The sequence below is a fragment of the Anser anser genome (genome assembly GCF_964211835.1).
Source record: "Anser anser genome assembly, chromosome: 3".
Lineage (NCBI taxonomy): Eukaryota > Metazoa > Chordata > Aves > Anseriformes > Anatidae > Anser > Anser anser.
In genome coordinates, this window is record NC_139722.1 from 75,908,847 (window position 1) to 75,932,895 (window position 24,049).

General features: G+C 39.4%; 1 protein-coding gene across 12 annotated transcripts in view; it reads right to left on the reverse strand.

Moving 5' to 3' along the window:
* Positions 1 to 24,049, reverse strand: part of RPS6KA2 (ribosomal protein S6 kinase A2) — a 308,943-nt gene that overhangs the window by 42,933 nt on the left and 241,961 nt on the right. For all 12 annotated transcript variants that reach the window (XM_083828092.1, XM_083828093.1, XM_083828095.1 and 9 more), the window contains 4 exons: positions 23,635 to 23,777; positions 17,035 to 17,105; positions 16,075 to 16,163; positions 7,607 to 7,671 (listed from right to left, as the gene is read on the reverse strand). In XM_083828092.1, the coding sequence (XP_083684218.1) occupies positions 7,607 to 7,671; positions 16,075 to 16,163; positions 17,035 to 17,105; positions 23,635 to 23,777 (368 nt within the window). The remainder of the gene's footprint in view (positions 1 to 7,606; positions 7,672 to 16,074; positions 16,164 to 17,034; positions 17,106 to 23,634; positions 23,778 to 24,049) is intronic.

The window sequence follows — 24,049 nt, forward strand, 5'->3', positions numbered from 1 at the left end:
AATGGTTTAGAAATTGCTTCACTGTGCTCCTTTGCAAGCTTTCACACACACACACGTGCACGCACTCTGAGAGATGAATAAACCGAGGCTCAGTATGTCTGGATCTGACCTGAAGCCTACAGAGGTTAATGGAAAGAGTCCTATTGATTTCAGCAATATTTGCATCATCTCTGCTCGAACTGGCAAAACCTGAACACCATGCTCATGGCAGCGTGGGGGACAGAGCTCACTTTTGACTCCCTGCCCCACGTTTCCATCCCTAGGCTGTGCTCTCTTTCTAGCAATGCTTTTGTTCTCGGATTTCAAAGAGCTGAATTAGTTGCCACAGACAGCCCCCAATAATTAACATGTCTAAGCAAAAATACGACATTTCTTTTGAACTTTTAGGTCACGAAATTGCTAGAGAGCAATTTTATGACTGCTTGCAATATGTATTTTCAGGTTAACTCTTAAAACAACTTCATAATGGGCTGATTTTTCAGAATATTTAATGGAGATTAATACATGCTTGTCCAGCTCTTTGCATACAGGAAGAGTCTTTTAACTCTGTTTTTTTTTTTTTTTTTTTTTTTTGTGGTGAATTAACTTCTATAATATAAAGCATGTGGTCAAACCTAAGATATATATACATCAACATAATTTAAACTTCATTTTGCATAGATTAATGGTTCTTGAGGCAGGACATTCTGCAGCATAGAATTAGCATTAGCATAAAGCAGATGTTTGCGGCTGAATTATGATTCCTTGGAAAAGTGGAATGGTGAGGCTGGAAACGACTCTGCAATAATTAATGGCTATTTCACCATAAAAAAAAGTTCCTGCTTGCGTAAAACTGCTCCGTATCTTCTGAGAGAAAAAGAGATGAATAATTGCAGTGAGCCACAATGGAAAGCCAGTCTTCCAAATAATTAAAAGCCAGTTGCAATCTTAAGCAGGAAGTGTCACTCATCAACTGAAAAGTATCAACCTAGTAATTAACATATACGTTTTTCTGTCTGCACAGAGCTTTAAAGGAGTACTCAGCACCTACTGAGGGTCTCTCTGTTGCTAGGAAGTCACCTTGCGAAAGCTATTTGCTTCCAGCTTCCCTTTATTTGTCTTAATTCACAACTGCAGTCCTTTTACTGCAGAAAGCAATATGGTCACACACACGCTTCCTTTTGGAATTAAACGTACCCCTCATCCTGTGAGGTCCAAAAATTGGAAAACGTTTTACAACTGTACATCACTCGTGAACTGCACTCGCTCTTGATTATCGTAACCATATTCTCCCTGGCCTCTCAATTCTGCACCCCCCATCTGCAGTTTCTTAAGTGCTGCTGGATCTACATTTGTGTTTTGAATCCCTAACCCACATCCTACACTACCAAGGAGGGATTTGAGGTTCATCATGACTCACAAGCCACCTAAAGATGTGTAATCACAAATCCGCTTGTTGGGAGGGGATGGAAACAAAGAAGTTTCTTGTGTGGGAGAAAGGAACCTCCTCTGAGTGTAAACTGGACGACACCCTTTTCCATTTCCTTTTCTACTTGCAATAAAAATTGTTTCTGGTGTTTCTGACCAGACAATTAGGAACAGCAAAAGGTAAACTGCCTAAAACATTTTTCCCAGGCTCTTGAATCAGGTAGCTAGATGAAATCACTGAGGAACAAGAAAGAGCAGAGCAGTATCATCTGTGGGCTTTGCCACCCCACACTTGCTGCACTGTCCTGAGAGAACCACTACAACCAAAGCCAATTCTATGAAGCAAACTAAACCGCAATGCAGAGTTAAATGTGAAGGCTTGCTACAGGCAGAGCACATCTTCCTTTAAATGTCCCGTATCTTGTCTACTCCAATATGCAATGTGACAGAAACTGACCTAAGAAAACAGGAAGAATCACAGCTATTGTCTTTCATGTGATCAGAGAACAAATCTCTTGGAGGGCTTGAGATCCTTCTGGACTTTCCAGGAATATTTCTCATTTTACATGAAATGTATTAACTTACTATCTCTTACTATGCTCCCAAAATTATTCAGGGCTGATGGACCACATTAATCTCTTCCCACATAAACCAACCAGAGTGGCAAATGACATAGCAAGATAACTCTGAAATCTTTGAACAGTTTGGTGTCAATCTGTGACAGTTAGAATTGGGTGCCTCCTGCTCTGAAGATATTTTTCATTGTAGCTTGGTGAAGCCAATGTCTGGCTGCTGCCAAAAGCCCACATGCTTTCTCTGCTTGCATTGTGCCTGCACTGGCATTCATTTGACATTGTTGTGTACCAGGATTTTCACAGAATTATCTTTCTACTGGCATAGCTTGCTGAACTTCTTCGTCACAGCATCAGACAAGAACCAGAGATGGTGTAAAAATGGAGATAGGAGGCTGCTGGTGTGCACAGTGGTACGGTACCATGCTCTTGGTGCCACTGTAATTTCAGTTTAGCTGGACAGTAAAATAACATCCTCCTTCCCTTATGTGCACTGTGACTCCTCTGAGTCACCTACACCTCTCTGACAGGACTCTCATGCTGTCCTTTCTGGCTGAACTCTCACAGTCCCCTTTGGGACCATTTGTAAGCGTGCATCAAGGGAAATGTACTGCAGCCCCCAGGCCAGGCTCAGAGCAGGGACCACAGACAAGAACATGGGTTGCAATCTCCACGTGGTGCTCTGGCAGCTCAGCAAATGCTGAAGCAATGTGAACTGAAACGTTTCTCTTTTGCTAAGTCAACATGTGAATATGTAAAATACAGGAGTAAAAAAATCTTTCAAATTGAATTTATCTTCAGAACCTTGCAACCCACAATAAAACACGATATTTCAACATCCTTTCTGATTTGTGGGTAAAGAAAAAAAAATCAAAATAACTAATTTTCTTCTAGGTCCCGATGTTGCCAGATCCTTAATATGAGCTTCATCTGAACACACTTCATCAGCTGGGAATACAGGTAATACACCAAGAAGACTGGTAACCAAATGCTGGACATGTGTCTGTCCCTCGCTATTTATAAGCAGTTAATTTACCATTATCTTTAAAAAAAATGCAGTCCTGAATAATCCATAGAAACGAATGCCTGTATACGTGCCTGGAAAATGTCAAAACCCCCAAAACAATAAAAACCACCCCCACCCCCATTAAAAAAAAATAAATAAATAAGAAAAAGGTTTAATTTAGTCGAAATCTATTTAGTCATTTCCTCAATGGTTTCTTTAATGAAAATTGAATTACTACTTAGACACCTTCCAGAAACTGAAAGATGCTACCCTCCACAGTGACGCATTCATAGTGTGAGAATAAACTCCCTTGATACATACACCTGTCACGGAAAACCTAATAAGCAGACAAAAGGATAAACTACCTCCTAAAATGTTTGTCCTCTTCTAGATTAATGGCACAATGTTATTGCCTACAAATGACAGAGGAGCTAGCAGAATTCAGACCTTGGGATCAACTTTTGCTGTTTGCAAAATCTGCAATTAAATAATTCACAATTCCAGATCAGTTTGATCTCTGATTAATATTGGAGGAAATAGAACTCATGTCCGCTTTCTTCTCACTCCTTCCCAGCTGTATTTGACAGTTCATTTTCTAGGATGTCAGTTGCTCCAGTTCCAATTTAGCCTGTCATCTAAATAAAAACCACTGCTTTAGTCCCAGTCCTCTGCCTGCAGTCTGCAAAAACAGATTTAATTTTTTATTTTCAGAGAAAAGCCAGAAATTCTTTAAGCATGACCTGGAAAGAAGAAACAGAAGTACAAATACCAAGAGCCAGGCTGTGCTTTCTAAGATCCACTGACTGAAATTATCTGAGGTCAACCCAGTTGGGGCCTGCCTGTCTTAGGGAGGAAAGGGGTACATATGTAGTAAGCAGGTAAAACTTGGAAGGAGCTGTGCACCTAATCTTCTTGGGAATCACAGCCTTGATCATGAAAGACAGTTCATTCGTTTAACACAGTATCTACCCAGTTTGCATCACGGTGCCTACTAAATGCCTTAGAGCAGTAAGACTGATATTTGCAGAAACCTTCGTCTATTTTTGACCCTGTAAAGTGAGGACTTAGGGTTTTGTTACTGGGTGACAATAGCCGTGAAAACAAGACTCATACAGAGATTAGCTCATGACAGTTTAAATTTTGGCATAAATACTCTATATTAGACTGTCCCCAGTTCATTTAGTGCTACCTACAAAACACAAACTACATCTGGACTGAAAGGCAGCACCCCAGAGTATGGGAATGGAGCAAAGATATTGTGGGAAAGGACTGGAGGAGGATGGTTTTCTCTAGCCACATTCATGTTTTCCAGGCTTGTACCTATTGTTTCTGCTGTACTTGGCATGAGCATCTGCAGCATCATAACAATACTCTTCACACTGTATGTCATTTCCACTGCATTCACTGCCTTCATCTGAACCAGACACTGTGTCTGGCTGTGTCTGTTTGAAGACAGTGAGAGATGGGAAAAAAGTGGGAAATGACTGCCTCAACAGGTAAACATTTCAGTGATAGAGACAATAACCAAGCCTGAATCCAAAACCCAAGGGAACAACTCTGACAGTAGATGAAGATCTGATTTATACATTTCTGTCTGCATTTCTAATGATTTCATCACCATGATGTCTAGACATCACACATAACTTGGAAACAAGCAACTAGCTCTCATTTCTGTTTTGAAACTCTTTTTTTAAACTGAGATGAAGCAGCTTGGTGCTCTGTTCCTGGTTACCATGTCACTCCTATTGTAGGAAAAAGTTTGCTTTAAAAAAGGACCTCTTTTGCATCAGGTTTCTAGAAGACAATAACCCATTCTGACCCTTCATGATTTCTGATAGAGAATCATTTTACTTCAGCCTCTGAAAGTTCCTACACTGCCGATTGCAGCAGTCCTATCATACCTGTCAAGGTAGCTTAGCTCTCCATGAGAGCTTGCCTCCTTGCTCACGGAGGCCTTTATATTACCAAAGCATAAAATAAATCAACATTAATATCCTGCCTCATCAATGTTGTTGTTTATTGATTTTTATATACACAATGGAAGAACAAAATGAGGGCACTGGGGACTCTTTTTCTGCAACAACAGAGAGATCAGGACTAAACACCTGTGCATGATCCATTTTTTCTCTCTGACCTTCTTTCCACAGAGAATGTGCTAACAATTGGCTCGATCATCATCATAACACAAAGTCCTGGCTTCAGCTCAAGGTTGGGGTGGCTCACACCTCTCTGAAATGCATATGTTACTGCTGCTGTAACTAGATAAACCTCACAAGATCTCCATGAGTGATAGTGAAATTAGGATTAAATGAGGAAATAGATTATAAAGATGATAGCTGATCTGTGTAATAATGATCCATCTGTCTCCAAGAGAGTACAATAATGTTGGATTAAAATGAGTCTTTACAGCTACATTTTACAGCAAAGTTACAGGGTTAGATAAGTCATCACAGGGTGGTTAAATACACCTCCATCTCTGGCTCCAAGTCACGTTTAAGCACACCTACTCTCTTCATGGTATATATTTCCCTAACCTCTCCACAAGAACTTTTTCAAACGATGACGGACTATACAATGGACCTTGCTGAACACGTTTTCAAGATGCAGAGCCTCATTTCTCCATAATGAGTTACTGAGCTGCTCCACAAGCAAATAGAAAAGGAGAAACCGTCACCATTTCAGTGGTCCCAGCTGAATTAAGATTTATGCACCTAACCCGTATTTATTTAATTGCAAAGCTGAGGATCATGGAAATATCAGAGGAACACAGACAATAATAACCACAATAATAATAATATATCTGCAGGGTTGACTATTTTTAAAAATACCCTTAAAGCTGATGCAACATGCCCCTTAATATTTTTGTAAATGTAAAGTCTTTAAACGGTATCTTATGATTAGTAAGAAGCAGAAGGAAAAAAAATCTAGACTCCAGAACATATATAATAGGACTAAAAATCAGTGGGACCATAAAGAAAATTCTCAAACTCCACTTTTGTTGATCATCTTGTAGCATGCTTATGAGTCATGCCAACTCTTCAACATGCAGCACAAAGTAGATTCATGAATTTTTCCAAAATAAATGATTCTGTGTGCCTTTTAAAAGCCACTTGGGCACCACAAAATGTGCTTTCACAGAGGTATTAGCTTTATTGTAAAGCCCTGGGCAGTGTTTCGAGAATGGCTGTGGGACAGATTCATACTGTTTTATTAGAATTTATGGTAACAATTGCATTAGCAAGAACAGTGACCTGTTACATTGGCATTCAGGAGTAAATTCAGATCAAATATGAAAAAGATGTAACAACACCATAACATAGGTCAGACAAAATTAAACTAGAAAATTCTAGTGGATGGGGAAAACAGGAGCTCTGATGCATTGGCAGGTGCCCAGATAGAGAACAAACATTGTTTGCCTCCAAGTTTGTCAAAAAATACCAATTTGAACAAATATGGTACTGAAAAAGTGAGGTTTAACCTGTTGCAAGTCTGAATCAAGTACTTAGCTAAACTCTACTGCCAGCTTTATGAGCTGTCACTGATAGCAATAAAATAAATCCTTGTTTACCACTATACGAATCATGTCTGACATGTCTTATTAGAACCATGTTATATTTGATAAAATGTTTGCTGTTCCAGTTTTGAGTGCCGATGTTAAATTAATGACTCACCTTAATAAAACATCAACCACTTGTAAAAGGAGTTGCTATTTCCTGTTCTGGCTGGCTGACTTGTATACCCAGTGATGCAAAATCACTGTTCTGAAAATCCACCTGTGTTGTACTTTTCTGTTGAACCCACCACAGCGGAAGAGCCAGATCCTGTCCTATAGTCACTTAGAAGGCGCCAACAAAGCTGCTTTGTTGGAGGACTTACAACACCAGCCAGTCCCAGTGGCACCATGCTGTGTTTCAGCGAAGGGTGAACCTGGAAGTCTTGGGGCTTCTAGGAGCTACATGGGCAGATATGTGCAACAGTGGACCTGGGGCTACTCTGAATAGTTTCAAGAGAGAAAAGAATTCCTGGAAGTCCCTGACGCTGGGAAGAATAAAACTAGCATTTAGTCCAGCTTGCCAGAGCTAACGAGAAGGGACAACTATTTCGGTATGGAACATAAAAGCAGAAGGATGGAGAGACCTAAAGCATCAGACAGCTTCCCTTTGGAGTATCTTTTTCAAACTCAGCCCTTTGGCTCTGTGTTCCTTTGCAATCGAAACATGAAATATTACAGGAATTCCTTTATTTAAAACTGATCGTTTTCACTCCGATCCAACTCCCACAATCAATGCATCACGTTTATTAGAGTTGAATGTGGAAATTACTCTGCAGAACACTGCAAATAGCCTCAGGTAGTACTGTGATTAGCCAGCCCATCAGACAGAACAGAGACAAGCAGTCAGAGAAAACTGACAATTGCAGAAAACAGATTTCTATTTCTTTCATTTTGGGGTATGAGAACAAATGTTTATATGTATGCCAGAGACATAGGTACCCACTTAAAAGGCTCTAGATCCTGGTTCTTCTATATTAGAGATCACTTAATCTCTTTTCTAAACATGGCAGTTGGTCTTCAAAAATTTAGCTAAGAAAAATTAAAAAATTAAAATGCTGCTCCACTTACATTCCAGTCTATAGTAACAAAGAAAGGGTGACGCTTAATTTCTTCCACTCCATCGAATCCAGCACCTGACAAGAAAATGAAAGAATCAAAATAAAGTCATGCTTAGTAAAGTGCTACATGACACGTCTTCTCCAGCTTTCCTCCCCATCCTTCTTTTCTTCTGACAAGCCAGTATCACCATCTAAAATTTTCTTCTATTCAAGAAAGCCTGAACAGTACAACTGCCACAACCATACAAACAACCATAAATACAGAGAATGGCACCTCGTTAATGGATATTTGAGGGCTGAAGGTTTTTGCTTTTCCTTTAAGCGAGGCTGGTGTCAAGGCTGCTCTCTTCAAGCTTCAGATGAGACTCGGGATTTCAGCTGCAGCAGAGCACAAGCACCAGCAAGGCCAGGAGGGGCCCCAAAACATCCCAAAGCTCCAGCAAGGCTACTGCTGCCTCTTGCCACCAACAGGAGATCCCCTGCCTGCACTGATTAGCAAACCTTCTCTAATCACCCATTCTCTGCAGGCAGGAAAAAACGCATTACTAATAAGTTCAGACTCAGAATATCAAAAGGCTCCAAATGATTTCAGGCAAGTCAGGTTTTTAGGTTCCCCCTTCTCAAACACCATATTCAAATTCGCACGAGTACCAAAATTATCACTCTCACTGGTATCTTTCCTTCACTGGTAGTACTGTTAAACTTCTCTTACATTACTCTATTGGAAATTTAAGGAAACTCCTCTGAGATCTGGTAATGAATCTAATCTAAAAAGATTGCTTTTTTTTTCTTCCCTTAGTTGAATTTACATGCTTCAATGCCATTGCAAAAACTAACAGGTGCTCAGTAATAATTAAACAACTGTCAGAGATGACTTAGCGTTCCATTTTGGAGGAGTTGATCTGACTTTATTAATAGCGATTTTCATTTTTTCAGAAGGAGAAATAACATCTGGAAGCAAAGGCTTCACATTGCAAATTTGGAACCAGTTCCTGAAAGGTACCCAGCACTTCTTTACAAGGATGCTTAACATCCTCGATTCCCAAAAGGACTCAGGATTAATAAGCATCTTGCAAAAGGCACCTCAGAGGACTCAGCTTTTTAAATGCAATAGTTGTACTTCCTGAGGATCAGCATTACAAGCAGTTTAGAAAGGTCTTGTCAACTCAAGCTTTTGTAAAATGTGACATCCGCTCTCCTTGTGTACAAGACATTACTGATGTTTGCCAAAATGCACTGATCAGGAACAGCTTCCTACAGTCTGCTTAACGTTCACTGATGAATGGATATGAAAAGCAAACACTTTGTGAACATAACATACCGGATTATGTCAGGCCTGCTGCATAATAACTCACAAGTAATGCTGGTCTGATTACTTCCCCATCCTGGTAATGTTATAGCATAGACAAACGTAAGAGATGCACATGAGGATAAACATCCTAGCTTGGTATACAATATTATGTGCTCTGAGGTGACCCTCCTCCCCAGCCAGGAGTGAGGTCCTTGGGTTATAATGGACAGTTCTAGGAAAATACACCGTGAAATGAAATCTTAGAGAAAAGAGGACAAAAGAGAGAACATCATTATGTAGCTGTATAAATCTGTTGTAGACCTGCAGTGTTAATGTGGAATGTAGTTAATTCCCTCACCTAGAAAAGGGTGTATCTTTTAGAGCTAGGAAAAATCAGAGAAGTGCAACAACAAAGGGTATGACCTGGAACCAGATGACTGAGGAGGGTATATGACAGAGATCTGAAAAGTCATGATTATTTGGAAAGGGAGGGGGAGGAGAGTTAGGGATTAAACATTCCACATCTTTTTCTGTATGAGAATTTATGTCAGTAAATGATGCTAATAGGAATCAGGTTCAGAGCAATCTGGAGGTCCTTCTTCAGAAAGCAACCAGTTATGCGACATGTGGAATTACTTGAAAAAGAGGACACGGAGGCAAAATACTTATATAGGTTCAGGGGAAGACCAAAAAAGTACGTGGAAAAGAAATCTGCTAAAGATTACTTCATTGACAAACCACAAGAGGTTCAGGAAAACCCTTGTTTGACCTTAAAGCAGGTGGAGACTGGAAGAGAATTTGTGTGAAGTATCACATATGCTTACCCTATTCTTGCTCTTCCCAGGATAGTTGTTTATGACTTCTAGGTATTGGACAAGAAAATACTAAGACTTAGATAGCAATAAGACTTGTTTTATTTCTTTCTTAGCATAGTTTTTCCATGCACAGTCTAAAGTCTGTACTAGATACCCCTGAAAGATTCATTCTAATTTCAGCAATGCCAACAGAAAAATGAAACCAGCACAGCTACTCTGAAAAGAATCACATTAAATAACTCTTCAGAGAAGAAATATCTGTGAAAAATGTCTTCTGTTCAGTGGTGGTGATTGGAAACTTTGTAATGTGCAGTGGCTGTTCTTTGCTAAATGAGGATGAAACCCAAGTGCCAAACCGATTTCAAAGGACTAGGATAAATGCTACAGACACTCTACATTACTGGTAGCATTCCTTAGGCTGAGGATAACTGCTGATGCATTCAGTCTTCTCTGCTCTGCTTCCTACCCCGCTGCTTTACTTTTCTCTGTCTTGTAGGCTTACGGATAGATCGTTGTGTGATGGGAATGATTGCCCTTTTTCAGATGATATACTATTTGAAACAAACACTTTTTTGCTACTGTTTTTGTTCCTTCTTTTCTGCAAAAATGCAGAAATCAGAACCAAGGAAAAATCCCACCCGTAGCTACTTCTATTTGTGGAGGACTAAAGTGTGCAGTAAGGAATGTAGCATGCATTTGACATGGGTATTTGTTTGAAAAATTAGCATTTCCCACTTGGGGCCACCTCGGAGCTCTGGCACAGAAAGAACACGTTGTTGGGAATGTCATGGCTTGACTCCATCTCTGGCTAGCTTAATGTACTAAAGAGATTTAGGATGGTAATAGCCTAATTTTGCAAAGAACGAAGGATTCTAATTCACAGCAGCTGATTTTACATCACCGAGAGGATTCAGTCCTTCCTGTAGTTTTTATTCCCTGATTTTCCCTGCGGTGAGGCCTGATTGTGTAGCCCACAGCTCCCTCTTGGCCCCTGTGCTCTGGCTGCTGGCAATGGCTTGTGACTGGGTCCCCTCCAAAAAGAGAAGAAGGAAGCGGCCTGAGGGCATGTTCAGGGACATCTCTGGGAGCCCCCAGGGGCCACCCTGACCTTGTGTGGAAATCAAAGTGAGAAGTTAGAGCGTTAGGTACTTACGGTGCAGCCTCTCTGGATTTGCTGTGTGTGTTTTACACACAGATGAATGTGGCCATTCATCTACCTTCTACAAATCTAGAGTGGTACTGGAAAGAGATGTGCTCTCACAGAGAAAAGAAGCCCAGAGGAGGTCCCATCTGGACTGTCCTACTTCATGGGGGTGGACAGTTCTCAAAATAGAGTTGAGGACTGAGCAGACCACTGAAGTGCAGCACATGGCTCCAAGACTGTACACCTGCTGCCTTCCTCTAGTTTTCTACTTGCCTTTTTTTTCTTTCTTTTAACTTCACCTTAACTACAATTTTGTAACCAGACGTCTCTGAAGAATAATCTGCACAATCAAGCCTATTGCCGGCAAGTGTTTCTACATGCCGTGCAGTCCCACAAGGGTCCAAGATGATAAATAATTCTTGTGGATCTAATTGCCCGCTTAAACACATTATGGAGTGCATATAGATTTATATAAAAGTAGTCTCATGTTAATAAGCAAAAACTTCATTATATAAGATTGTTTTATGACTGTAATAAAAGTGTCTGCATGCAGTAATGAATGTTTTATTTATAATTGCTTTGATTGTTGAATCATTATGGACAACATGAGCCCTGAAATACACTAAGGGGAAAAGAGACCTATGAAAGTTTATTATTTGAATATTCAAAATGAGTAGAAGGGTTTTACAGAATTTTAATTTCAAGGAATAAAATTTTAGTGACTACATTTTCACGATCAGGGCCACACATTTTGAAATTCATTCTAAGGCTTACAAAAATGGTACACAATCACTCTTATGAAAGAGAAATTTGTTTTTAAACCTTGTTGTCTCATAAAACTGAAAAATAAAGCTTTCTATGCATCAAAGCAGAATGTTTCTTCTCTAGAAACATAGGACTAAGGAAAGAATAACCATTTCTTCAGCTTCTATGATGAGTCTACCAGGACATGCTTTTACTTTATACTGTCTTGGCCAAAAATCTCAATTATGAGGACTCTAGAACTTTATGGTGCTTAGCAGTGTAAGGAGTTCCTGAAATGCTCTTTAGATTTGTTTACCTACCTGAACAGACTGAGGACTTTGGGTATGTGAGAATTAGTTCTTTCCTTAAGTTACTAGAAATGCAATGAACTAACACCTTTACTGTTTATGATAATTTCTTTTCTGAGATGCTTACACCTTGTTTGCCTGGATATTCCCGTCAATCTATTTTAATAATTTGAAATTATGCCCATCCATAATCTGCAATTTTCTGTATTTAAACAAAACAACATGAATGCAGCGCTAAACTGACTATTTGTACAGTAGAGTATATAGGTTCAGAAAAGGGCAGACAGTGCCTATAACAAAAGATGCCAAAGAAAGACTTTCCATTTCTTTAAAATTTGTTAGAATTGTTAAAGAATTATCATGGGCACCAGACTAAAAAACAGAATCAGTTAAATGGTATCACTAAATTCCTTCTCTGCCTCATTTATCTCCCTCCAATCCTAGTATTTTTTCATTTGTACCTAAAGCTTCAAAACAAAGTTTCAAAACAAAGTTTTAGAATTCCTAATCAATCTTTACTTCCATTTGTTAAAATATCAAAACCAAACAGCAAAAAGCAAGATGGTAGTCAGAATAAAATGATTTTTTAAGCCCAGCATCTTTTGGCTTGCCAAAGTTTGAAATATTTTAGGACTAAATACAAACACTCTCCAGATTTGCAAACTTCTGAAACAATGACTGAAAACAAGTGTTTGATCCATAATATGGTTTCCACTTTATTTTAGCATGCTTCATTAATTTTCCAAAGATTTTTCAAAACAGGATGTCTAAGGCTACTTTTCTTTTATCTTCAGACTATTATTCCTTTCCCAGAAAAAGCTAAAATCTACAAAGCTGAAGTGGTCCTTTTATCTACTGACTTCTGTTCAGCATTTAGGCCAACCATTTAAGTATTTCTTCTTTCATTACCAACAAGCTTGTTTTCAACATCTTTCATGCTGATTCTCAATCAGTTGATAAACAGAATGCCTTCAGAAGATTTCCACTGCTATCCCAAAAAAACTTAAGGTCTATTTTTCTGTTATACTTTTAGATTTTATTTCCTTGAATGCTTTTGTTATAAATAATCTCTTCCTTTCTCCCAGACTTCATATTATTTTAACAAATCTCAGGTTTAAAACCGTGCCCCTTAGTAATTCCTCATATTAAAATGGAGAAAATACTGGGGCTAGAATTGCCATGGCTCATTTCTAAAGCTAAGCAATATCATTTATTTAAGTGAGCAGCTCCTTTTTAAATGACCGGCATCCAGAAATTCCCACTGACTTCACTGGAGCATATTTTGGATACATAGCAAATTGTGGAAAGCCACAAAACGAGCAGTGCATAACAAAACAAGAGACAGAGAAAGAGAAGAAAGCAGAAAGAAACAGAAGAGGGGAGTGAGGAAAAGTTTATGTTTGCTGCAGGGTCTTATTTTCCTGAATGTGGATTAAACCTAGAAATCTCTATTTTTCTTGAGGGCAATTGAAACCTGCTGAGGAATGTGTTTTTGCACTGTCACCTCTATGGCATATCAGACTACAAGAGCTGCCATCAGGTCAGGAGTTAAAACCCATGGGAGCACAATGCCTCTGCAGGCTACGTGGGTGTCCCCCCAGGAGGAAAAGGGTCACAGGAGCGTGCCGAGGGATTGGCTCCCCTTTCCTGCCAGCCCAGAAGATGGCTTTGCAGGAGGCTGGGTGGTCTCTGTTCCCTGTGTGGAGCAAGGGCTCTTGTCTTCTACTCTCTCCTGGAGGCAGCCTACGCCATACCGTCCTCCTCCACAAGAGCCAGGCTCCCTCAGAAAACAGCTGAGCCCCCATGTCGGGTCACTGCATGAGGCAGGGGCTTCAGCTGAGTTGCTGCATTCATGCAGAAAACATCCGTTCACCCAAAATGTGACAGTCTAAGGTGGCTCAATGTAAAGCAGAGGGCTGGAATAGCCCACACGCTGCCTCACCTGAAGCAAGGGAAAGAGATACTGGAGCAAGAAGGTCAAGCAAAAGCTCAAGGGCACAGAGCACAGCGTTCATCTTCCCCATGTATGCATGCACACCCACATGTACCTATTAGAAACCGCAAGATCCATTGCTCAGGCAGATGGTGGTAGAAGTGGGCTGTCAAACAGTTTGCTCTCTGCCATCTGTCAGACCGCTAATGCTGTGACTGCTGCACAGAGGATTAAAAGCACTATGTGGCAAAGCTTCAGCAGCACCACCGCCAGCATCTGAGAAGTGAGTGTGGGTACCGCAAGGAAAGGGAGAAACCTCTCTTGCACCTCTTGCTCTTTCCACACCTCAGAACAAGTGATTTCCTAATTCAGCTTTTTGCTTCTAACCTTATGTCTCCAATCTGAAATAATCTTGCAAGTGTAAACAGTTGAAAGCAATAGCAGCAAATTGCTTTTCGCAAGTCTCAATATTTAACCGGTCTATGCCATTCCTTAAAAGACAAGCCATTTATTAGCTGCCAAAACTCCCATAGATGACAATGAGAGCCAACTACACATTTAAATAGGACCAGCCAGCTCCCTTCTTGCGATACAGTTTAGAGAATTGAAGGATTCAGTTTCTGCTCGCAAGGTCGGTCTTTTACAGAGCCTTTGAGTTTCCAGAGCCAAGTATTTCCATCTAAAAGTACTGACACAGAAAAGCATGTCTAGAAATTTCTTAAGACACTGATAGCAGAAGAGCTACACAGGTTGGCTGTGTGGCAGGTGCATAAAGAAGCTCTTGTACCTTCAAAAATAATTCATTATTCCAATGAAAAATAATTCTTTTTCTGCACTAAGAAGTTCACACAAGGAAATCAATTCATTCCAACACTATCAGGCAAAGATGCCTCTACTCCTGTGACAAATATAACTCTGAATCTTCAGAGGTCCTTCATATTTCCAGTTTTTCAGGTTTTCCCAGGTATCTTACTATTAGCTTTGTAAAATCTCATGCTGGGCCTGGATCAAAACTGTTGTGTCACCTCAGTCAAGGGCTTGGTCTGCCAGAGCTGGCAGATGTGAAGGGAGGAAGGGAACCCACTTTGTGGCACAGGCTCAGGGATAGAGCGCTTTGGATGTGGCAAGAGATGAACAGAGCATTTAAAATTATTAGGGAAATTTAAAAATAGGAAGACTTGAATGAGTGGAGGATACCAGTAATCAAAAGGTATTGATAAGTGGTGTATTAGAGTGTAAAAACAAACAAACACAAAACCTACAAGAGAGGTACAAAGGAAAAGGAAACCAGGAGGAGTATAAGATGTGTACATTGGAGTTATTCCCCACTGCCCTCTGGTTTGCCCTCTTCCTTTAGAAACAAGATTTTCCCTTGCTCATTCAAAACGCAGCAGAATCTGAGACTATTGAGGAAAAAAATATATATATAAAAAAAATATATATATATATATAAATATATATATATATTTCACAGAAGGGGATATAACTTCTAAATGAAAAAGAATACCGTGCTATTATCATGGTATCATTCACTTGATATGACCATTCTTATTTTTCCACATAACAAATGAAGACTAAAATTTCAATGAAAATTATGTGCCAGGCATGGTCCATGACCTGAACAAATGTGATGAATTTCTTAATTAAACTCCCAAAGGTAGAGACAGCATAAGATACATGATCCAATAAATTCCTTTAGTTTATCACAACTTAAATGGAATTAGTAACAAAGGGTGAAAATACATCAGTAAGAAAGGAGATAATACGTTCAGGGTAACAAAGAAAGCCTACTGTTAAAATGTTCCCAGCAACCAGAATGAGACAGCATTGAAATGCATTTTAGAATAGGAGAGCTCATGAAAAATTTTACTCCCTTTTTCTCCCTACCTCAGATCTGCAGCTAACCTATACAGAATAAAAAAGATCACTGTCTTCACAGTTCCCTGTATTATCATATGCTGGAGTTGGGTTACACAGTTCATAAATGCTGGTGGTTCACTCTCCCTCTGCACCGAAAAAATAAAATCCAAGCTAATAACATGTTTGGGATTTCAGTGTTTTGCCTGTGCTCTTTGCAAATTTCTCTAGTAATGCTGAAGGTTTCCTGCACTCTGGGAAAGCACACAAAATGCACACAAAATGAAGAGGATAACTCTCAGGGAAATGATCTCCAAAGGAAATGATCACCACCTGACAAGACGGAACCCACGTAACAAATGCACTGATCAATTGTACGCCCATACCTAATCTGTTGGACGGGTTCCTTTTGAAGAGGGCTCGCAGCAGGCTCTGGGCTTCTATGCTCAAGAACTGTGGCATTCCCAGCTTGGCTCTGAAAGAACACGACACTTTAAAAGAAAATAGATTTTTCAAAAATTTTCTCCATCATATTGTGGTTTACAGAGCGGAATTGCAGTAGTCAGGAGGGTGCAGGCACATGAACTTGCTGACCAGAGGCATGACTACCTAAATACACCGCAATGAAAACTGAGGGCCTGATCCTGTTCTGTCGAATGATTTACCACTGGCATCACTAGAGTAGATCTAATGAATCTCATAATATCATTTGCAGCCTAAATAGGTCATTTTCCTACTTTTTTTTCTTTTTAATTTTTTTTTTAGTTTGCAGAAATAAATTTGGGAATCAAGAGAAATTTAAAGAAACAAAGAAAACATTGTGAAAATAATGATAATAAATCACATTGATTAGAGTGAATAAAACTTTTCCCTTGGTTTCACAGTTACAGAGAAAAAACGTAAATGTAAGAAGTAAATTAAAAAATGTTATAGAAAGGTAAGCTTCAAACTCTGAAATAATTAAGTCTGTGCTTAACATTAAGTGAGTGTGAAAAACGCAAAGGAAAAGATGTGAAACCTTGAAACAACAAAACATAAGCTATCCTGCAGAAATCTATTTCCACATCTGTATGGATAATGACATTCTGTATTATGGAAAGTAAGATGCATTTCTTTTGTAAGGCCTGCTCAGTAGTTCACTTCCTTCTATTTATTCTGAAGGCAATTTTAGAGCCACATGCAGGCATTAGCTGTGCGTACCTTATCAAATCCAAGCCTTACAAAGCTTTGAAAAACTCATTATGCACATTATTATTCTCCATCCTTCATATACATAGGACCTATAGGTTGCCCCAAGGGCACGGCTAACTCATAGTTAAGGAAACGAAATAGGTTTCACTACTCACTTGAGAATAAGAGCCATTGTCTCTTTTCTGTCTTTACCCTGGAACGGTAACGATCCTGTCAGCATCTCAAACTGTGGAATAACAATAAAATGGCAAAGTGAGTAAGTGTTGAGACAGTCTGCATAGCTTATCTACACCATGATCATCTTCTATTCATTTCAAACATAACCAAAAACTTGAGGAAAAGGAACGGTCCAACAAGCTGTAGTTTGGAAAAAAACAATACAGCAAATGTGGATTTTGCAGAACATCAAGGACCACTATGACTATTTAGCTCAAGAGCCTTGTTACAAACTGATACTCAGGGTCAAGTTTTGGTATGTTTAACGAGAAGTATCATACTTGCTGCTTCTTCCAGCACCTGTCCTATGACTATGTTGGAGATGAGATATTTGGCTGGATGGACCTTTAGTCTGAACAGGTGTGGTTGTTCTTAGGTGTCTGGCACGGACTGTGGTGCAAGGGAAATGGGTTTACCACACCATCCCACACCTTTTCTTCATCCCTCGTGTCCCTTCCAATTTGGGATATTCTATGATTCTATGCTTCTTTTTACTTGAGTCCAACCACATTTACACTACTTAGAAATGTCATTGCTATACTTTGCAGGAGAAACAAGTTCAAACCCAACAACCTCAAGGCATTATTACTTTCTTTTTTCTCTCCCATTTTGGTTTCACTGGCTGTACTCGATGAATTTTGCAAGTGTCACATTTAAATGAATCCAAGTCTCAAAGCAAAACTCAGCAATCATCATCAATTATTTGCTTAACTCACTTATGAAAACATCAGTCAGTTATAGCTCCTTTGAAACAGAGCAATGCTTTCAGCAAATTTGACAGAAATTTCACATTTGTAATAAAAGCAGCCAAAGAAATTTAGTATGGATTCAATACCAGGACTTTCATGCAGCTCTAGCCTCAGCGTTTCATGGGGGTATCAGTGGTAGTTGCTTCCTCCGACTAAAGGATGATGAAGGTTATACATCAGCAAATTAAAAACCAAGAACATAATTTAGCCCGGGTATAAAGGAGGACGATGTCCATTGAGGATAAGGAGGACGATTATTTGCTTATGTCTCTGATTCAGGCTTTGGATATCTTCTACTACAATAATACCTACTGATTAATATTAATTGCTATAAATTAAATATCTATTAAGGTAGGACAGATTGCAAACCACTACGTGGTTTTCGTACCTTACCACACAAATAGCTTCACTCCTCTCAGGAAGCAAATTTGTTGCAAAAGGAGCCTTTTTATTAGTAAAAACTGTCAAACAGCTTCATCGCCCGACTACTCCCTTTTTGCAGATTAGATAGGGCCATGTCATAAGAAAACTATATGAAAACATAAGAAAATTATAACTATGAAATTGCTAGGCTAGACTTGTGAAGAGGGCAAATGAGAGGCTTAGAAGCCTAGTAATTAATTGACTATAATTAATCAAAGGATTTGTCTGCATTATGAACAAATTACCTCAAAAGGATAAAACACAAGGCAGAAGCAAGGAAAAATACTTAAAAAATGTGCATATGACTGACAAATATAGACAAGATTTGGAAACATGAAGCTGTTAACTCCTGCTTGGTGTAAGAAAGTCAAGACAGCAGCTGTCTTGCAGGGCTGGTGGAAAGCAGTTTGTCTGCTAGAAAGAAATATGATGGGGTAGAATTGATAAAACTGCCTAAATGACATAGGAGCTCAAGCCCCATTTTCAAAATAATTCTGACCTATAGGAGCTTTATTCCTGAACAAAATGGCAATATATACTAGGGATGAGGGGCAGAGAATGTTGCTTCCCAGGGCAGTAACAAAAGTGACACATATTGTAGAAAACCCTCATCACAATTTCTAAAGAGTTTCCTTTGCTTTCTGGATAAGTACCAAATGCTCACTTACGCTTGCTCATGTTTCTTTGTTGTTATAATAAATCTAATTTCACAGCACTAACAATGCCTGCAACAGCTCATTTATTTTGGCAGAAATGGGCTTGACACTGCTGATGCAAATGATAACAGATCTAAACCACTGCTTGGTCAGTGACTACGCGGCAGGACGACAACTGCAGCTCCCACCCACTAGGATATCACAGGAAGATCTACAAATGCAGTGTGTGTGCAGGGCAAAGCAACCTGAGGGCAAGAATCTTGGATGCAATGTTCAAGGAGGAAGAAAAGGAAAAATAAATTGAAGTTGCAGGAGGGAGTGGGGGAAGTGACTGTCCTGGAGGCTGCAGGGAATATTTACTGCACTGCTTTAATGGCTAGCACTGTTACCACATGCCTCCAGTTACACAGGTCTAACACTGAGATTAATTCAGACTCAGAAGAAATGCACTTAACATCAATATTTAAAGTGAAATGCAGCTACTGTGAGTTAAATTTACTTGAGTTTTTGACTTCAGTGAACTCAACTCAGCAGCAGCTGGAAGAAAGCACTGGTTCCTCTAAATGCTGTCCTGATTCTAAAATTTGTTGAAGATTAAAAATGAAATAACAAAACTGAAAAAAAAAAAAAGAAAAAAAAACCACCACCACACAATTTGAGATAGTTAATCTTATCAGTTAAGGTTGCTGCACAGCAGCCTCGTTTCCCGTTTATTTTTTAAAAAATCAAGAACTTGCTAAACCTAAACATGCAAGCAGAAGCGAGCATTTGCTGTGAACAGCCTTTCACATAAATACAGAGTAGTATGGGTCACAGAAGGCTGACTGGGAGCTGAGCCTAGGTGTGAAGAAACTTTGCAGTATTTTTGGCTATTAATGCAGACTCTATAATTTTCTTTTCTCTGGGAAATGCAGTTTCCACTCTCCCCGCTTCCTCATCTGTATAAACCTAGTCGGTTTGTTCCTTGCCTTCCTTGAGAACAACTCACTTCTTGAGTATTCTGGGGCGCCACCTTCTCTTAGCCAATACCTCAGAAGACTTTGCCTCCCTCCAACCTTGGCTTCCTTTCTGTACCAATCAGCAAGAAAGGCAATTATTCCCTGCTACAATTCAGTTGCCTACTAATACAACCACAAAACAAGCCTGATGGGAATGGATACGAGAAGTGATGCTGTTAGGTCATTTAGGAAGAGAATGAACAAGAAAAAATCCACAGCCTGGGGTGATTGCCAGATGAATAATCATAGCAGAGGGAAGGACAGCAGACAGCACAAACCATTTCAGCCTGAGTCTGCCCAAATATTGTGGGCAACAAATGATAAAATGCAAAGTTACAGAAGAAACTTGTCAATACTCCATTCCGGAGAGTAGAGAGACACTCTTGTCAGAATGGCTGGCTTACCCTCTCAGAATTTCCAGTCATTTTCCAGGAAGCTGGGAGCAGGTCAGCCACTCAGTTTTACCATTTGTAAAATGTACTATTTACCATTATTAGCCATCTGTGAAGCATAATGAATTTGTGTTTCCAAAGGGTTTGTATACCTTCATATAGCAGCTAGCATAGACATTTACAATACTATTCATTAAGAAGACCATCCTTTGCAATGTGAATGAAACAAGAATATTATGATAGGATTTTGTACAAGAAGATAGTGTTGCTTTGTTATCTTTTATTTTTCCAATGTCACTGTGTGGTTAGGTTAAAGTGAAAATTACTACAGAGCAGAATACTTGGGCTAGCAAGGGAATCTTTTCTTTTTTTTATGCAGATTTCACTTCATTGCTGACAAATATAAATACATTTATTTTTATTTTTATTTGGGATGGACTGTGGAGTCGTCGCACCCTTTCTTTCTCTAATTATAATCTCCTCTCTGCTGACATGACTCTCAATGGTGTGCAGTACTTTCTCCTGAAGTGAAAAGAGGTACAACTTCCACAATGGCTGTGGCTTCGTAAATCAGTACGATGAATTATAAACCCGCTGCTATGAGCCACCTTCTATTTTATGTCGCAGACAAGTTTATCTGGGCTTCAGAAATGACATAGTGGGCATCAAGTCTCTTGTGGAGCTGCTTAAAATTTATCAGTCATACACACAAATTTTTAACAAGTTAACTCAATTGCTTGTTTATGTAGATCTCTTGATGAGAAGAATATGCTTTTGTAGAATAGTGTTAAAACAGAGCAACGCTCTATCTAAAACCTCCAATACAGTAAGTAAGATGCAGGAAGGCAAAAAAAAAAAAAAAAGTTAAAAAAAATAAATGTCTGAATATGATAAACCACAACTTCTCCAGCATTTACTACAGCATTTACTAAATGAGAGGCAGGTATGTTGTAGTTTAACCTGGCTTGCAGCTAAGCATCACACAGCTGTTTGCTCACCCTGCCCCATGGGATGGGGGAGAGAATGCTTGAGAAAGGTGAATTTCAAGATTCATGTAACTATATGCATTGAGACCTACTAAGCTACCATAAGATGATTCAAACAGTCTGAGCAGCAAACAAACAGCAAATAATATTTCTGGGTTTGTGGTGAGTACCAAAGACATAGCTGGTGGTAAATGAAGTTTCACTTTCACTGACTTTAATAAGACTAGAACCTAATCTTTGTCAGATAAATTTGTCCTGATATTAATAATCACAACGTCTCACATTTGATGTTGCCTTCAAGGATCACTGTTTGACTGTAGACTGAGACTGGTCAAAGCATACCCCTGACTCCTCTTCATATTGTAGCATTAATCTCAGTTCACAGAAAAGAACAGATGAGAGAACCGATGTTTGGTTGCTCTTCTGATGGCTAGCTTACAAGCTGTTTTATCACTACTTCCTTACTGTGTTCCTTCTACTGACCAAAATTTAAACACAAAAATTACACTATCATGTTCCCTTCCTTTCAATCTACACATATGCCAACTGGTATATTTTCTAAGTATATTTCATACTATACTGCAAATAACTTCAAGAAATGCTAATAAATCATTTGGATACCATTTAACTCTCTGCTGTTTTTCAGACTGGCATAAAAACAGCTTCCCTAACAGAAGATTCAGGCGACAGACTGAAGAAAACAAGGAATGTTGAGAAGAGCACAAGACAGTATCAGAAATCTTCACGCACTTTTAGTGTTTGGAAATCCCCTTTTCCTGCCGCAATCAGTTAATTGTTAAAAAGGAAAAAAGCTTGAACTGATTAAAGCTTTTTTTTTTCCTCTAAGATGTCTGGTAGCACTCAAAGGCTTAAAGCATCAGCTTACAGTTAAAGTGATTTTTACTGTCTTTAAAGCATCTCCTTTTACGTGGATTCTTATCTTTCCTAATTCTAACATACTGAATTCCTGCCAGAGGGTATGAAGAAGAGAGAGAGATGGAGAAAAAAAAAAAAAAAAGAAAGCCTAGCAAAAAAAACATGTGGGAAGGAACCAAGTTCATTAGCAGGTGAAAGAAAAACAATCTATGCACCAAATACATCAATGTTTCTTTTTAACTAGAGACAGACAGTGAGAAGGCACAGCTATCCTCCAAAAATAAACATATAATAAAAAATTTAAAAGGTTGGTGTGTATTTATTTTATGAGACATAATCTATTGATTTTCATGAACAAACATGTGATTCATAAGTGCTCTGCAACCACAAATGGATTTGTGTCTGTAGGAGATAAGGATATTCTTCTTTTAAATTCAGGTAATAAATTGCAATGTTTATCTAGATTAGCTGCTGTTGACCAGTTAGATCAGTGATGTAGGCCTCCTCAAAAATGTTCCTGGTTTGCAAATTGCTTCCTATTCTTGCTTCCTTTGGAGACACCATTTGTCTACTTAGGGCAAACAAAATTTAAACAAACTCTTTGGATTGTGGTGGGTAGCATAACATACAGCTACCTAAAGTAGTTCCCGTGCCACAGGAAGTCTAGCTGTATTGTGGCTGCCTGTCAGTGGCGGTGCCCTGAGTGAGGGGACAAGCCTGAAGCCTGCACGCTTCAGGATGGCGACCTCATCTTTGTTACCTGAACATATCACTGTGGGAGTAGTAAATGAGGCTCAAAGGACAGTGCTGTGCTTGATGAAATGACACTGGGAGTAACCACATCAAAAAACCTACAGTGCTTTAATCTACAGGTTTTAAATGTATAGCAATGTCACAAAACAACTTCCCCCTGACCTTCCCCCTTTGTTCTGCTCAGCAGTAATGACACCAGAGACTGAAGAGGTGGGATGGGTACAGAAGGAAGCAGGTTAGAGCTCAAAGACCTAATTTTGGAAAGGCAGGTGTGAGGGGGGTTTAATGTTTCTCTGAGAGCCTTTTCTGGCGTTGCATCCCAGCATCAAACACAGCAGCTCTCACGAGCGTATTATCAACACCTTATCATCAGCCAAGCAGCTTCACTGTAGTTAGACATCTCTCACAGAGATCTTTTTGGAAAGTGTTTTCTAGGGACTCATCTCTTATGCAGGAGCTTCCTTCTATTTTTCAGGCTAACTGTATTTTGTGATGAGTTTATTCCTAAATGCTCTTGGGGCAACACCTTTTTTTTTAGGATAGATAGCTCCTTTCTCTCTGTGGTATTTTTCCTTGTGATGTATTCGTATATGGTAGCTCTTGGACTAACGATCATCTTCAATTAATGATTCACCCCTGCAACATTGAGGTATCTGATCACTTCTCCAGCCACCCCCCCAACAAACAAATACCACCTTTCCATTACCATGAGCACGCCGAAAGACCACCAGTCAGCACTCTGAGTGTGTCCTCGGCGGTTGACCACCTCTGGGGCCATATACTCTATTGTCCCACAGAATGAATATGCTCTCTTGTCATGGTCGATGGCTTCTTTACTTAGACCAAAATCTAAATAAATTAAAAAAAAAAATTGTCAGGTCTATAAAAAGGATTATTAACACTTGTGCTCACTTAGGCTGTTCAAACCAAACATATTTGGAGAAGAACACACCAAACAACCGATGAAGCACCTTCTGGCTGCGCACATATTTTGTGTGTGGAAAGATCATAGGCAGGTGTGCACTGATGCCCTGCCTATGCGGAGTGCCTTGCTGGCATCTGTTAAAATGTCTTGAAGGCAAGTGTACCCATTTCTCTGAGGTTCTGGCTCAAAGCAGAAG